This window comes from Schistocerca serialis, chromosome 1 (genome assembly GCF_023864345.2).
Source record: "Schistocerca serialis cubense isolate TAMUIC-IGC-003099 chromosome 1, iqSchSeri2.2, whole genome shotgun sequence".
Lineage (NCBI taxonomy): Eukaryota > Metazoa > Arthropoda > Insecta > Orthoptera > Acrididae > Schistocerca > Schistocerca serialis.
In genome coordinates, this window is record NC_064638.1 from 77,996,244 (window position 1) to 78,009,740 (window position 13,497).

At 39.4% G+C, this 13,497-nt stretch overlaps 1 protein-coding gene across 3 annotated transcripts in view; it reads left to right on the plus strand.

Moving 5' to 3' along the window:
• LOC126462149 (zinc finger protein 808-like) overlaps positions 1 to 13,497 on the plus strand; it is a 158,067-nt gene that overhangs the window by 77,584 nt on the left and 66,986 nt on the right. For all 3 annotated transcript variants that reach the window (XR_007585953.1, XM_050096052.1, XM_050096053.1), the window contains 2 exons: positions 2,419 to 3,040; positions 11,121 to 11,890. Coding sequence is in view for 2 of the 3 variants with exons in the window: in XM_050096052.1 (XP_049952009.1) it covers positions 2,419 to 3,040; positions 11,121 to 11,890 (1,392 nt within the window). In the remaining variant the exon portion in view is untranslated. The remainder of the gene's footprint in view (positions 1 to 2,418; positions 3,041 to 11,120; positions 11,891 to 13,497) is intronic.

Consider the following 13,497-nt stretch of genomic DNA (forward strand, 5'->3'; position numbering starts at 1 on the left):
CCTGTGGCCCTTGGCTTTTCGAAACATACGTCTACTCACTGCAGTGTCATCATGCTATCTGCACATCTGCTCTCAGTTGCCGCTCATCAGTACGCACGTGAACAAAGGTCCTGCAAGGTCCCGTTATGCACACTCAGTTACATTGTTCACCAACAGGGAGCAGATTATATTGGAAAACTGACTTGTCGAGTTTGAAAGACACCACTAGATGGCACTTGGAGTGGCAAAGTGAGTTATGGAACTCCACAGTCTTATTGTCAGATTTCTGAACATGTGCTTTTTCTGGGCGAGACTCTCCCATTTTAATCCATTGTGTCTTTTCATTTCATGGCCTTGAGACTAGACCCAAGATTCACCAGCAGTGATTATTTTCTACTAATCATCTCCTTCACCATGCACACATGTCCAAATGTCAACTCTGTTGTGTTTTTGAGCAGGAATCACTAGTCTGTGAATCCAGCAAGCATACACTTATGACCTGTGCAAATGATCCTTGCAAATGATGTGATCACTCTCCTCCATAATTTCCACCATTTTTGTGAGTTGTCTGACAGTGACACGAAAGTCCTTGTGCATGACTCCTGTGGCAGTGTTCATTGTAATATCAGTAAGGATAGACGTGTTCGCTTCCTCCTCCCCTTTCTACTGGCAACTCCCTCTTCAGTCTTTGAAAGCTTTGTGCCGTCGGAAACATGCTGCATGAGACATTGTATACTCACCCTAAGCTCTATCAAGATCTTCAAGAATTTCTCAACTAGTCTTCTTCAGCAGAATGCAAAACTATAATGCATAACATTGGTCTTGACTTTCTACCATTGTAAAATTTAGAGGCAGATCGAGCTACAACCACATTCAAGACACTACTGCCAGAGAATGGTGGAGATTGGCACCTGGTGGCAGACGAGGATACTTAATACAGGGTTATTACAGATGATTGAAGCGATATCACAGCTCTACAATAACTTTATTATTTGAGATATTTTCACAATGCTTTGCACACACATACAAAAACTCAAAAAGTTTTTTTAGGCATTCACAAATGTTCGAGATGTGCCCCTTTAGTGATTCGGCAGACATCAAGCCGATAATCAAGTTCCTCCCACACTCGGCACAGCATGTCCCCATCAGTGAGTTCGAAAGCATCGTTGATGCGAGCTCGCAGTTCTGGCACGTTTATTGGTAGAAGAGGTTTAAACACTGAATGTTTCACATAACCCCACAGAAAGAAATCGCATGGGATTAAGTCGGGAGATCGTGGAGGCCATGACATGAATTGCTGATCATGATCTCCACCACGACCGATCCATCGGTTTTCCAATCTCCTGTTTAAGAAATGCCGAACATCATGATGGAAGTGCGGTGGAGCACCATCCTGTTGAAAGATGAAGTTGGCGCTGTCGGTCTCCAGTTCTGGCATGAGCCAGTTTTCCAGCATGTCCAGATACACGTGTCCTGTAACGTTTTTTTTTCGCAGAAGAAAAAGGGGCCGTAAACTTTAAACCGTGAGATTGCACAAAACACGTTAACTTTTGGTGAATTGCGAATTTGCTGCACGAATGTGTGAGGATTCTCTACCGCCCAGATTCGCACATTGTGTCTGTTCACTTCACCATTAAGAAAAAATGTTGCTTCATCACTGAAAACAAGTTTCGCACTGAACACATCCTCTTCCATGAGCTGTTGCAACCGCGCCGAAAATTCAAAGCGTTTGACTTTGTCATCGAGTGTCAGGGCTTGTAGCAATTGTAAACAGTAAGGCTTCTGCTTTAGCCTTTTCCGTAAGATTTTCCAAACCGTCGGCTGTGGTACGTTTAGCTCCCTGCTTGCTTTATTCGTCGACTTCCGCGGGCTACGCGTGAAACTTGCCCACACGCGTTCAACTGTTTCTTCGCTCACTGCAGGCCGACCCGTTGATTTCCCCTTACAGAGGCATCCAGACGCTTTAAACTGTGCATACCATCGCCGAATGGAGTTAGCAGTTGGTGGATCTTTGTTGAACTTCGTCCTGAAGTGTCGTTGCACTATTATGACTGACTGATGTGAGTGCATTTCAAGCACGACATACGCTTTCTCGGCTCCTGTCACCATTTTGTCTCACTGCGCTCTCGAGCACTCTGGCGGCAGAAACCTGAAGTGCGGCTTCAGCCGAACAAAACTTTATGAGTTTTTCTATGTATCTGTAGTGTGTTGTGACCATATGTCAATGAATGGAGCTACAGTGAATTTATGAAATCGCTTCAATCATTTGTAATAGCCCTGTAGTACACAAGGCAGCCAGTAGGTGGCAGTGCAACGGCCTTTTCAACATGATTGAAAATTAGTTTGTCTTTGTTGAAAAACCCTCATAAATATCTAAGCTTCACATTGATTTTTAAGTATAGAGAAATGATATTCATAAATTTTGTTATTAATTTGCAGATCATTTGCCTCATTAGCGGCAATGATGAGTCACCGAAAGACACACTACCGAGCGGGTGCAGCTTCAGTGCATACCTCCAGTGCACAACCACCACCAGTACCACCGGCACCTCCAGCTCATGCAACATCGGCACCCACACCAGTGCCAGCGCAGTTGTCAGTTTCACAGCAGTCAACAACACCTATGGCAGAGACAGATTCATCTCGTGGCAATGCTGTATTGTGCCGCCTTTGCAATAAGTGGTTTAACAGTTTCTCAATGCTCGAGCAGCACTTAGTAACACATTCGACAAATAAGCCGTATTCATGTTCAGTGTGTGGACTTCTGTTGGGATACGCCTCATCAGTATACAAACACATGCGTAAGATGCACGGTGTTACTGTTGACTATCATACAATTCGCCAGCAACTTCTTGGTACTGTCCCACCAGCAGGACCTCCTGCCCCACGGATCAATCCGCCTTTCTGTGGGCCAGCTGTGCAGAGCCGACCAGAACAGCCTGTTCCACAACCAACGACATTTCCATGCACATTTTGTTCTCGGACGTTTACTCATAAATCATTTTTAGCAGCGCACATCCGAGCAACTCATACAGGAACAAATGGTACTCACCAGTGCCAGGTCAGTAAAAATATATATATATATATATATATATATCTGTGTGTGTGTGTGTGTGTCGTGTGTGTGTGTGTGTGTGTGTGTGTGTGTGTGTGTGTTTAAAAAATAGCTATTTTGACGTTGTTTAGTATGCAGTTACTTATTGCCTAGTTTTAAAAAGCAAAAATAGTTAATGGTAGTGGCTAAAATAACTTTTACTGTAGCCTACCATTTGGTGAAAACATTCAATGCTCTCAGTTACAATGCAACATTTTCTGATAAAAGCTTTGGTAATTTCATGCTCTTGTATAAAATCGACACAGTTTGTTGAGTGTGTTCTCAGGTTAGTCATAGAAGGTAAAGCACAGGTTCTCGTTTAAGAAAGAATCTTTGCTGTCTTTAACCTGTTGTATCTATAATTGAATGTTGAAAAAGTTTCTGACAGAGCACTGAGACTAGTTTTAAAAAATAAGCAAACAATATTTCGTGGAAATCATTAAAGCAGAAGAGCCTGTAATAAGAGTTATAGGAGCTAATAACTAGAAAGTTAGAAATTTACTCACCAAGGAAAGTCTGAATTCTGAGACTATCACATCAGATTAAGCAGTAAGTTCAGCATCTCTGGAAACGAAGATTGTATAAATATAGATAAGTCAGTAGTGGAACAAGGCAGCTGCTAAAGAATAAGTGAATATTTCAAGCAAACAATACTTGGAATGAGATAGAATGTGCTTAACCAAGTAAAGCTAATCACAAATGTGTTTGAGGGAATAAAGGAGATATTATATAATGAAAACGTGGCAAGAGAGAATTGACAGCAGTAAAAGTATGAAGAAAGCACAGCAGAAGCATATGCTGGGAAGATACCAAATTTCATCAGATAAAGTAGCACAACAACAACAGGAAGAAAATGGCATCAACATGTGACGATTTTGTTTAATGTTGATGTAGTTCAAGAAATGAACCAATAATACAGATAGTTAATACTAAAAATAATGAAATTCTGTAAGTAATGCCAAGTGAGGCACACAGAGGCATTTAAGTTACGAAGAAAGATAAGATCCCTAGAGATAATATTTCAGCTGAAATAGGTTAAGTAGTAGTCAAAGTAATACAAAAGAAACTTGCAGAAATTGCAATTTACAGAATGTCTGCCAAAGACGAGGGTGTTTCAAAACTAGAACAATGTCATAACACATTGACTGCCAAGTCACAGCTGATGACTGCACCAGAACCTCTTGCCTGTCACTGTGCATCTGCCAGGAGCCACAGAAGAGCCCAAAGCCATGTGACTGTCCCTGTCTGCCAGTGAAACATTCATCACTGTGTGTGTGGTAGTCAAAATGTTTATAATTCTACTTTGCTGAGAATGTACAGATTTACCAGCCACCTCTCTGTAATATACATTGTAATCACCAAGATTATCACCAGCAATAAAGAAAAAACATTGTACTTAAATCACACAAAGGGACAGCTCTAGCAACAAATCTGACAGATCAAACCATTTGGAAGTTGTGAATGCAATAGAGAATGGAGGAGTATGTATTACCACAATATCTGGGTGCTCAGATGTTTTGATATTTCAATAAAATCATTTGTGACAGCTCTTCAGAAACAACACATTCATTCAAACTATGGTACTACACTTAAGAATATGTAGTCATTAATTATACAACTTCAGTTTGAGGTCTTTAGGATTGTGAGAAATTTACAGTTTAAATAAACTGTCAAGTAAGGAAGGACACACCCAAATTTTCAGCAACCATAGAGGAAATTTTTGGAGAACATACGTCTGTCAGTTGAACATACTTAACTCAGTTTTATTTTGCTGATGACAATGTGCTGTTGTCTTTGGGGTACATAAACCTTATCAACAAATGGAGGAACTTACTGGAGCAAGTCTGCAAGTAGAAATGTAAATGTATTATAATAAGACTAAAATAATGTATGGTGTAGACATCGAAAAGAAAGTAATACAAATTAACAATGAAATCATAGAACCAGTTCGGGAGTTTCTGAATTTAAGTCGGTTAAAGAAAATGACTGTATGGACAGCATAAAAGAGTGAACAGAAGAGTACTTCTTTTAAAGATGATCCACATGAATGAAACCTCAAACATGCAAACACAAAGGAAAACATCAAGAAAAGGCATCTTTGGTTGTGGATGACCCACAAATACAGGTTTATGAGATGGGTATAGCTATATGTGTCCATATTCTGCAAAACCCTGTGAAGTGTGTTGCAGAGGATACTAAGCATGGGTTCGTTCCTGTTTCATTTACATATGAAATATGGGAAGATTGACCACTTAAATGACACTCTGTGCACTTCCGCAGGGAGTGATGCATAGGTTGCTGTAGTTTATTCCTTACTTGATATTGGTTCTTGAAACTTTGGAATATGGTTTTTAGGGATAGTTGATATCCATCTTAGTGTCTGCCGTTTCAAGTTTATCAACAGTTCTGCAATGCTTTTATGACAGTCAGGCAAACCTGTGCACTGCTTTTCTTTGCATTCCATTCTGTATTTTGTTCAGTATCCTCTATAAGTCATATTTAGCATGTTGCACGAGTGTTGTGCCAGAAGTCCCCTTTGTAAACCCGTTGCGTATTCCCAGTGTCCTACCAATGAACCGAAGTCTTCCATGTGTTTTACCTGCAGTTGAGCTTACACGATCATTCCATTAAATTTTTACTCGTGTGTATTTGTATTGTGTATTTTACATACATTATTTTAGTCTTATTATGAGTTGGTTAATTCCATTTGTGACTCCTCGCTATTGTAATCAAAGGGAAGTTTGTTTTTGTGTTTTGTGAAGTTCACAGTTTTAGATATATGAACATTTAAAGCCTGTTTGGATGGCACATTTGTTGAATGTTGTCCAAAAGCAAAGCACAATTGTATTTCTCATGAGGACAATATGCCAAATGCCATAACCCAATTTCGCAGAAACTTCACAAAATGGAAGAGGAGCCAAAATAAACGAACAAGTGTCTTGGCTTATTCATAGATTCCCAATCATTTCTGTGAAAATAATGAAGTTTTTGATGTAATTTGGATTAATATTAGCACGTAATAATGTCAGTTAAAATGGTGTTGCAATGGTTGTGGCCTCTTACTTCTGCGCACCATTTTCGAAACCCGGTCATTGTTTTTGTTTATCTTATTTATTTATTCACTTTTAATTTATCTACCTACGTTTGTTGAAGGCAACAATGCGAATGTTCCTTATCAAGTTAAGGGGATACAAGGGTATCGTGTTGGTTGTAGAATTACAACTGACTTCACAGTAAGTGTCCTAAATGTATTATATTCGGTATGTGTGTGTGGTATTTTCACAAGTTACAGTATTTTTAAATTCACGTATTCTTATTATATTTCATATTTGTATCAATTCTTATGTTAATTGTTATACTTTGTTATGTTTATTCTTCAGGAATACTTGGTGCATTGCCTTGGATTATATCAATCATAGAAACTGCAAACACATTGAGCATTGCGCGAAGGCAGGTTTGCCACAGTTACATTGCCCTGTGTGAATCTCACTTTGGAAAGAAACGTCATTAACATTGCTTAAGACTTCATGTCTTAGCAATAATTTCACGGGAGGGCACGCATAATAGATCACTTTACTGAAAATTGGCATTTGCTGTTGATTATGAACAAGTTACATTACAGGAATTCACCAAAAACAGTTTCAAATAATTTTCCAGTTCATTCCTTTTTTTACCAGATACACGAGGGTATTTCGGAAAGTAAAGTTACACCGTACACCAGAGGAACAGAAGAGTTTTGGTGAGCAAGTTGGCAACACTGGTGTTAACCTTGAACCATTAGCTTTCTCCTCGCGGTCGTTCGGCAGTTGAACGTTGCTTCTAGTTGAAGTAGGTTGTGTTTAAAATGACTGCGCCGATTCAGAATCCCGCCAAATGCGAAGTGCGCTCCATCATACTTTTCTTCATGCAAGAGGTCAGCGACCAGCGGATATTCACAAAGAAATTGTTTCTGTTTATGGGAACATTATGAATCGAGAAAATGTAACGAAATGGTGTCGTTATTTCTCTGAAGGTAGGACCGATGTTCATGACGAACAAAGAACAGGTCGGCCATCTGTGATCTCTGATGCCCTTCTTCAGAGAACGGAGGAAACAGTTGGTGCGAATAGACGTCTCACATTGAAAGAATTGCTTCAGTTCATACCAGACATGTCAGTGACAACTCTTTATGATGTTGTGACTGTCAAGTTAGGGTACAGGAAATTGTGTGCGCACTGGGTTCCAAAACTGTTAATGGAAGAACACAAAAAGAAAAGGATGGGCTTTGCACTCAACTTCCTCACACACTATGCTGAAGCAGGTGATGAGTTCCTTTGATCACATTGTGACAGGTGTCGAGACGTGGGTTTATCACCATACACCTGAATCCAAGCAACAATCAATGCAATGGCGCCATTCGAATTCACCAAAAGTAAATAAATGCAAAACGTTGATTTCAGCGAAGAAAATCATGGCTTCTGTTTCTTGGGACAGACAAGGCATTCTTCTGTTGGAATTTATGCCTCCTGGAACGACAATTAATGCTGCTGCATATTGCCAGACTTTGAAACGTCTTGGGCAATTGTAAACAAATGCAGGGAATGCTGACAAATGGAGTCCGCTTGCTTCTTGACAATGCTCGGCCTGACACAGCGCTTGTAACCAAAGCACTACTCAAACAATTCAAATGGGACGTATTGGACCATCCGCCATACAGCCCGGACCTTGCGCTCACCAACTTCCATGTCTTCCGTTACCTAAAGTCACATTTTGGTGGAAAATCATTCCACAACGATGAAGAGATCAAAGACGAAGTTGAAACGTGGTTCTAACAACAGGCGGCAACCTTCTATGACTGTGGGATACAAAAGCTTGTGCACCAACTTAACAAATGTTTGGATAATGGGGGTGATTATGTCGAAAAATAACAAATGATCCAGTTAATAAGGTGTAACTGATGTTTTCTAAATAAATGTTCTATTTAAGGACTGCGAGCCATTGTATCTTTACTTTTCGAAATGCCCTTGTACAATTAGTAGATGAATAAGGGCAACATTATTTCAATATACATTGGAAAAAAAATTTGTTTAGTAATCCTGCGCATACATGGGTAGATAAATGGAAAACTAAAATAAATATAATAATCGGCTTTAAAATATGGCAAGCAGTATTGTAAAGCTACAATGTTATCAGTACTCCCACTGCAACCGAACTTCTTATTCGCTTAAAGCTCATGAAGTACCTCGAAAACTGTGACTCTCATTTGCTTAGAAACGGTCAATTACGCAGGGATAAGCTGAAACACATGTTCACTTATTTAAACTCCTCATCCACTGAGTAAAGTTTCTGAGAACTTAGGTTATTGCATTTGCTGTGTTCTCCTTGTCAGCAATATTTGTGCCATTTTATAAATAATATGGTATTGTGCCTCAGTTTATTACTGTGCACGAGACACAAGTGACCACTTCATGTAAGAAAAGAAACAGCAATTAAAGGCAGTGAGGGTAAGTTGGTGACCACTGTACCATGAAATGCGAGTTCATTTCACATAGTGGAAAGATTTTGGTCAGTGTTTTCTGGCAGGCGAAAGGAATTTTTCCTACTGACTGCCTTGCAAAGGGTTAAACAAGTTCTTCTGAATGAACTGAATGGGAAAAATTGAGACTAGTCCTCAGTTGTAAATTTAAAAAATTGTGTTTCATCAAGACAATGCGCTTGCCCCCAAAGATACTGTGGTGGTAAGAAAAGGTATTTCAAGTACGAATGTTGAAATACCACCCTTTTCACCAGATGTCACTCTCTTCTGATTTCCAACCATTCCCACATTTAAAGAAACTTGTTACTGGGAAACATAGCAGCCCCACTGAAGAACTTACCACAGCTGTTAACACCTCCGAGTTGGAAGCTACTTGCTGGAAATTACCTAAAAGAGAATATGTTAAAAAAATAAGTCTCAATTCAGTCTTTCACAGCTGAATGCCAAAATTTCCCATTCTTGTAATTATTTGGGTAAGTTGTTTTTAGGAATGGGAAGCCCCTATTCTTCTGGAGACGTAGTGCCCACATGCATACAGGTAACTGTACAGTAAAGTAAAAATATGCAGTATGATCTCACTCTAACAGCTATCCTGCAAAATATACTGGTGTAATGTTTTTATATATTTACAACAACATTGTCAGTGGGTGCACATGTTTGTTGAATTGTACATATGGCTGCAGTAGGAAATAAATACAATTGAGGTACATGGCAGTGTATTGCCTTTACATCATTCATTACAAAGCTGGTTCATGAAGACAAATTCTTTAAAGTTAAAGGAAGGTTGTTACTGATTAAAAAGTATCTTGTGAAAAATTGGCCTCGAAACATGGTCCCCTTGCATATCTAAGGTACCACCTATTGCATACCTAAGATACCACATATTTCTTAGACTTAAAAATTAAGGCATTCCCAACTACTTCAGGGGGCTGCCCCAGAGAGCCACTTATTGCTTCAAGTATCTGTGTAGGTGTGTTTACATATATGTGGATGCAATTATCTCTGTGAGATGAATAGCTTACAAGAGCAAGGTTAGGGTGCACAATCACCCATATGACCATACCTAAAATACAGTTTTGAAACCACCCTTGAAGTTAATATGTTCTGCTTTGTACTACAAGTAAAGTAGAGGATTGCAGTATCAGATTACATAATTCTGATATGTAGAAGGGACAGTTAAAAATGAGTTTAATTTGTTTTAGAATAAAAAAATTCCCATTTTCCTTTATTCTTTCCATTTCAGTTTCTATCCAACTTAATTTTGTGCTGTAGGTCCTTTATAGGTAATTATATGTACATGTGCATGAAACACATCAAGGCAGGGGTGATGTGCAGTATCATCATTCACATTAACTGCATTTTAATTCCACATTGTCTTTCTGCAGACATACTACGCACTTTGAGACTATTTGAAAAGATATCTCAGTGAATTGACAACCTTCTTGTAGACAGAAACTGTTATGTCACCCTCAGTAGGAGACAACGTTAGAAGTGTGATAAGCATCGAACCTCAAGGAAATGGGTAGACCTAAAGCCAGTTGCTGTTAAAGACTGTGGACAACTGTCGAATTATGCAAGGTATAAATTGTAGAACATTGTCACAGAATTCAGTAAGACTCCGCCCTCCCCACCTTTTTTTCACCAACCTCTGATAATCAGCACCAATTTGCACTGTAAGCAGATAAGTGTGATACAGAAAAAGATTTTGTGTTTCCAAAGTGAACATCTCTCCTTTGCAGTAGAGCATGCAGTTGCAAAACTTCACGATGGTTGAAGATTGTGCACTGGGCTGGTACCTGATCCCACACCTAGGATAGGTACTGTGTCTTCTGAACAAAGTTGTAAAAAATCCTTTACTCCATGTGATCAGAGTGATATTTATGTACCAGTCAGGAAAGAGAGGTGATTGCTTGTTCTGACTACAGGAAATGTGAGCTACATAAAAAGAAAAGGCTTGCTGTTTTTATTTGGAAGATGTTGGCAGTACTAGCAGTGAGAAATGGCCTTGCGTTATTTTGAATGCATATAAAAAAAAAGGAAAAATAGTGTTTAAATATTATTAATATTTCCCTTTATCTGTCATTGTTTTCTAGCTTTTGCTTGAGCTGAAAAAGTGAGTGTGAAATGTTTTTATGCAGTAGCTCTTACTGTTTAAAATATGCCTTTAATCTCCAACACCATTATATATTGATTATATATGACAGTAGTATCTGGTCCCGAAAGAACAGTTACTGTAGAAGACCATGCAGCTTTGCTAGAAATGAAATGATAATTAAATGGATACCCTAGCTGCTCAGATGGATAGAGCATCTGCCATGTAAGCAGGAGATCCCGGGTTCGAGTCCCGGTCGGGGCACACATTTTCAACATGTCCCCAATGAAGTACACCAACGCCTGTTTGCAGCTGGGGTGTCCATTTAATTATCATTTCAATTATATATTGTATTTTAAAACACTTCGCTGCAGAACTCTATTGTCTAAAATAAGGATGAAATTCAGATGTTTCTTAAAACTTTGTATTTTCTTTCACAGCTCTGTGGACATGCTTTTGCTCATCGCTACCTGCTACTTCGTCACATAAAGACTCACGGTGGCTTCACGTGCCTTGTTTGCATGAAGCAGTTTTCTGATCTGAGAACACTAAACAATCACAAAGGAGTACATAAGCGATTCAAACTGCTTCAGTGCCCATTGTGTAGCCAAAGTTTCAATGGTGTACAACGGTTGGAGGCCCATAAAGCACAGGCTCACCCTCTTGCAAATGCAGGCTCAATAGGAATATCATACCTGTTTCATTGTGACACTTGTGGTGAACGTTTTGCAACACGATCAGAGCTTGCCCAACACAGAGAGAGCCATATTAGCCTCAAGTTGTACACTTGTCAAGTTTGCAAGAACTCATATAACAGCTCCTCAGCACTCAGCAAACATAAACGCAAACATGGACATTATGAATCATCCGAAAATGTGGGAGATATGCCAGATAATAAGCCATTTGTGTGCTCTGAATGTGGAAAAGTGTTCACTGATGCAGAAACGTACACACGCCACCAGGCTGTGCACAGACGGAGGAGCACTCCCACACCTTTAATTGGTGGTTCAACTCCTTCAACAGCAAATTCTCCAGCAGAGAGCAGTCACTGTACACTATGCAACCGCACATTCCGTGATCATCTTAGTCTCATTCGACATAAGGGCTGGCATACTCGTCGACCGAATCAGATTCCTGTCGTCGTGAACCATGATGTTTCAGAAGAAACGACATCAGCAGCAGTACTTGCAGATGCAAGCTCACCAAACAGGTACATATCTGTGCATTATATTTTGTTATGCTAAGAAACACAATCAAAATTGTGTGTGATCATTGCTAGATGCATGGATATGTACAGTTAACACAAAACTGGATCATAAATTTCTTGGAAATGCCCATTATGAATTTTCAACCTCATGCAAAAAACAAAAATTTCACAAATAAATATGTAAATATATAAGTTGTGGTGTAACAGAGTATACTGCAACACTTTGTTTTGATGTGTCTGCCATCTACGAAGTTGATGACTACAGGAAAAGAAAGATGTCACCACTAGCAAACTGCATGGAGAGAGAGAGAAAAAAAGATACGTTAATGTGTGAGCTGGGATGTCTCTCTGTTAAGCAGTCTATCCAATTGCTTGAGCTAATGCCTCCCTAGCGAATTAGGTGATGCCGAAATCATATTAAAAATTATCAGAATGCTACAATTTATTCTCCAGTTTGTATAATAAGCTTTAGAAGTTCAGGCTTCAAGTGTAGGTTACTTTTTGACTTGGATATCAAAAGGACAAGCAATATCTGGCAGTTAATTTTATGCTGATGCCACCAGGTTGGCATAATAACCCCTATTCTACATGTACAGTGTGTCCCTGGTGGAATGCTCAATATTCAGGGCTATGGCAGGAACAATCATTTTAAGCAGAAAGCCTAGTAAATGTGGGTTCTAAAATGCGTACCTTAAAGAACTGTGAGCACTTCATCTTTGATGCTGTGAAACACATCTGTTCTGCTGAACAAGTGCTCAAAACTCTTAAGGAAAGTGTTTTAGAGCCTGTGTTTACTAGACTTTCTCGCTTCAAACGATCATTTGTATCATATCCCTTAATATTTTACCCTTCCTCCTGGGGTGCCCTGTATACTTCGTGAACTACTGTGAAGTGTGTGGTAGAAGATACTTTGTATAGTCTACATCTACATCGAAGTGGTTACTCTGCAATTCACACTTAGTGCCTGGCAGAGGGTTCATTGAACCATTTTCATTCTACTTCCCTACCATTCCATTCTTGAATGGCGTGTGGGGAAAAAGGAACACCTAAATCTTTCCATTCAAACTCTGATTTCGCTTATTTTATTATGATGATCATTTCTCCCTACGTAGGTGGGTGTCAACAAAATATTTTCGCATTCGGAAGAGATAGTTGGTGATTGAAATTTCGTAAATAGTTCTCGCCACAAAGAAACCCACCTTTGTTTCAGTGACTGCCACCCCAACTCGCGTATCATATCAGTGACCCTCTCACTCCTGTTGCGTGATAACACAAAACGAGCTCCCCTTCTTTGCACTTTTTCGATGTCCTCCATCAATCCTATCTGGTAAGGATCCCACAACGCGCAGCAATATTCCAGCAGAGGGCAGACAAGTGTAATGTAGGCTGTCTCTTTATTGGGTTTGTTGCATCTTCTAAGTGTTCAGCCAATAAAGCGCAGTCTTTGTTTCACCTTCCCCACAATATTATCTATGTGGTCTTTCCAATTTAAGTTGCTCGTAATTGTCATTCCTAGGTATTTAGTCAAATTGACAGTCCTTAGAATTGTGCGATTTATCATATACCCAAAATTTATTGGATTTCTTTTAGTACTCATGTGGATGACCTCG